General features: G+C 42.7%; 1 protein-coding gene across 1 annotated transcript; it reads left to right on the top strand.

Moving 5' to 3' along the window:
- The first annotated feature begins 860 nt into the window (after positions 1-860).
- On the top strand, positions 861-2,216 carry kctd12.2 (potassium channel tetramerisation domain containing 12.2). The gene has a single exon (XM_079555202.1). It carries the CDS (start codon positions 952-954, stop codon positions 1,735-1,737), a length of 786 nt encoding a protein of 261 aa, XP_079411328.1. The 5' UTR covers positions 861-951; the 3' UTR covers positions 1,738-2,216.
- Positions 2,217-3,624: the final 1,408 nt, after the last annotated feature.

Below are 3,624 nucleotides of genomic sequence, written 5' to 3'. Positions count from 1 at the left end.
GATGGTAGTGTAGTTCAATTTATAAACTCGTAGTCTGCTGCAACGTTGCTTCAGTCACAGGACATTTATCTGCTTTCAATGCATTCTGGTTAAAAATGATGATTTCTTTTTAACAGTGGTATGAGAAGCCAAGCCTGGAGACATTGTGTTTATTTATTCATTTCTTACATTAATTTTATGTTTTAATATACTTGGCTTGTCTAAATAAGGTCTGTTATGTGGGTTCTGTTATGGATTATCCTTTGTGACAAAAAAAGAACACATTTTATTTAAATCAACCACCAGTAGCCTTTTCCATCTGACACAGTCCAGATGAGTCACGGTCCCATCTGCATAAACACTGTGTAATTCGCAGTGACTGGACCAAATCACCAACACCAGAGCTGCTTCATCAGAACTGCTCTTAGAAAATAACATTCATGACTTTTTTTTCTTTTTTAGTAATGGTGATTAATGTTGATCGATAGACAATTGGACGAAGCAATGATTTTCTGAAAACAACATGCTCAATGCTTATATAGCAAAACTTCAAAAGAGCATAAAAATCAGTCCATGAAGCATATAATGAGATTATATACATCTTTAGGCCACAGCTTTTTCATTTGTTATGTTGTTGAGATGTGCAACAATGACACAAAAACAACTGCTGTTAACACTGGCACTGACATTGGCTACGTTTTCTTTAACAAGCTCCATACCATAATCAACTGTCAAACATCAATAAAGGTACTCTATTCTCAGGAGGTTACAGGGAGGTCTTGAAAGCACCATGGCAAAGCAGACCACGGAACAGTTAATAGTGGCCCGTCCTTTCCCTCCTCCTCCTCCTCTTCCTCCTCCTCCTCCTCCTCCCTCTGGGCCACAACGATATAAACATTCCTGTGGAGAGCTCAGAGTCCAGCTCATCCTCTGTTCTCTAGTCATCAAGCAGTGAGAGTGAACTAACGAGCCATGGCACAGACCGAGGCTCAAACTTTCTCTGAAGTTGTGGAGCTGAACGTCGGTGGACAGGTGTACGTGACTCGGCTGGAGACTCTGAGAGCAGTGCCCAACTCGTTACTGTGGACCAAGTTTACGCAGAGTTCCCCGGGCGAACTGCCAAAAGACGGCAAGGGCCGCTTCTTTTTCGACCGCGATGGTTTTCTGTTCCGCTACATTTTGGATTACTTGCGCGACTCTGACCTGATTCTGCCAGAGTATTTCAAAGAGCGCAGGAGGCTGTTGAAAGAAGCCGACTTTTACCAGCTGCCTGAGCTGTCAAGGCTTCTTGACACGGCCAGTAAGGACAACTCGTCTGCAGAGGACAGCGGGGAGGCCGAGGAGCCAGAGCTCAGCCCAGTCACTTCATCCTCGGACAGAGGGTCACGCTCCCCCGGGGCCTGCGCTGGATACATCACCGTAGGGTACAGAGGCAGTTACACCATCGGCAGAGACATCCAGGCGGATGCCAAGTTCCGCCGAGTGGCCAGAATAACTGTGTGCAGTAAGATTTCTCTGGCTAAAGAGGTGTTTGGTGACACGCTGAATGAGAGCCGAGACCCTGACCGCCCGCCTGACAGGTACACGTCCCGGTATTACCTTAAGTACAACTTTCTGGAGCAGGCGTTTGACAAACTGGCCGAGGCGGGCTTCCACATGGTGGCCTGTAACTCCACCGGGACATGCTCATACGGAAGTAACGATCCCGGGGAGGACAAACAGTGGACCAGCTACACCGAGTATGTTTTCAGTCGATGAAACGTGTTGTGCGTAAAGTGCGCACCAAACATGGGCACAACTATACATCAATGTTAAACCGACGTCAGTGACACCTGATGCTGTTTCCTCGTTTTCACAGAAAAACACTTCGCAGACTGCTCCTGCTTCCACTTCCCCATTTCTAAACGAGAACTCAAACACAAAGTCACATTTCATTGGCCTATTACGCACTGGGTCAGTTATGTCTTAGTGGATCTGTCACTGTGTTTATAGCTTTGCTGGCTGCAGTTTATGACTTTCACAGCGCCCCTATTGTATCTAAATGGATGGGAGGTTACTATCATGTTATTATAGTCTTGTTTATGACACTTCTATTGTCAATATTTACTTATTATGGACCCTGACCTACATGTCCATATGATTCCAATTGAACACATGCTTTATCACTGTTATCAGTATGTATTTGCATTTGCTGCACATTTTGTAAGTCATGTTATAAAGAATAAAAATAAGTTTTAATGAAAAAGCCTTTAAATAAAGTGAAACATCATCTGTGTGGGCTTTTTTTTTTACTCAAGTTTGTGTTAAAAACAGGTGGCAGAATAAGGTAACAGACTCACTCCACTGTAAAAGTCGCCTCACAGAAAAAGTCAAAATGTGTGTATTTATTTATCTAACTTTTTAGTTTCATTCCAATCGTAGCACATAGTATGTAGCAGAAAGCAGAATTGACAATGCATTCAACAAACCACATTTTCATGCATGACCCTCTACCTGACACTGTATATGAGCAACCACAGACAAGAGATTAGTGGATTATAAAGAGCAAAGCTTATATTCAGCTGCCATTGAGTCACATGTCCCTCTAATGGTGACCAACATCTGTTATAACACAATCTTTCTAAGGATCCACGCTAAATTATATCCCTGGGACTACAACAGAATGCAGTGCAAATTAAGTATCTTTCTCTCAATGTAAATAATCAACTTCTTGACCCACCGCAGAGGGCAGCCAAGCATGCATGGTTCACATACTTCCAGTGACAGCTGGAAGAAGACCGATGCAAAGTTGCAGATGCTTAGCTTCTACTTTTGGATCAACAGAACCAAAACATGACTTTGATTTATGTGGAAAATATGTGATCCATACAAGTTACAAAGCAATAGCTACAACAGTGATTGTAGGCGAGATGGCATGATGTGATGTACAGTACAAGAACAGCGTATCATTTCCAATAAGCAGTGTTTGGGAAGTGGTTGGAGGGGGTTGCTTAGACAACAATGGAGCAATCTAATATCTGTTCCTTTGTGGGATCTTGAGGCAAAAGTCCAAGCGCGCCCTGGAGCCATTTTAATATATAAAGGGTTTGCGTAGGACAAGCGTGTGTACTTGAATGCAAATGTGTGAAAGAGAGGTCCATTTCACTGTAGGAGAAAAAAGAGAGAAAAAAAGTGTACAGTATAATACTCGGTACATGTGAGTGCAAGTGTGTCTGTGCTAATGCAGCCTCCCACACACTTCTGCCATCGAGGAGCACAAGAGCCTGAGAGACAAGAGCCACCGCCATCTGGTCCAGAACAACTCAAGCCTGACCTGGGATCGACACAAAACAAGCCCCAATAGCACTTTTCATTTACTAGTAATAATGATAATAATAATAATTTCACTTACTAATATCAACTTTCAGCCATTTTTGAAAATCTAGTGTAAGCATGCCATTTCTGGATGGAGATGAATAATACAGACTGCTGTTTTTACATTTATAATAAGACATTAAAGCTATGGACATTCATATCTGGTTGTACTTAAACTATAAGATATAGAAGCACTTAATAAGTACAGACACGTTTCTGCTGTTCTGTGCATGTGGCCTCTATGACGACAACAAGCAGGGAATGTGGATGAAGTGTCTTGTCCAAGGGAAT

The sequence above is a fragment of the Gobius niger genome (genome assembly GCF_951799975.1).
Source record: "Gobius niger genome assembly, chromosome: 4".
In the NCBI taxonomy this organism is placed as follows: Eukaryota; Metazoa; Chordata; class Actinopteri; order Gobiiformes; family Gobiidae; genus Gobius; species Gobius niger.
This window is presented reverse-complemented; position numbering and strand designations above follow the sequence as displayed.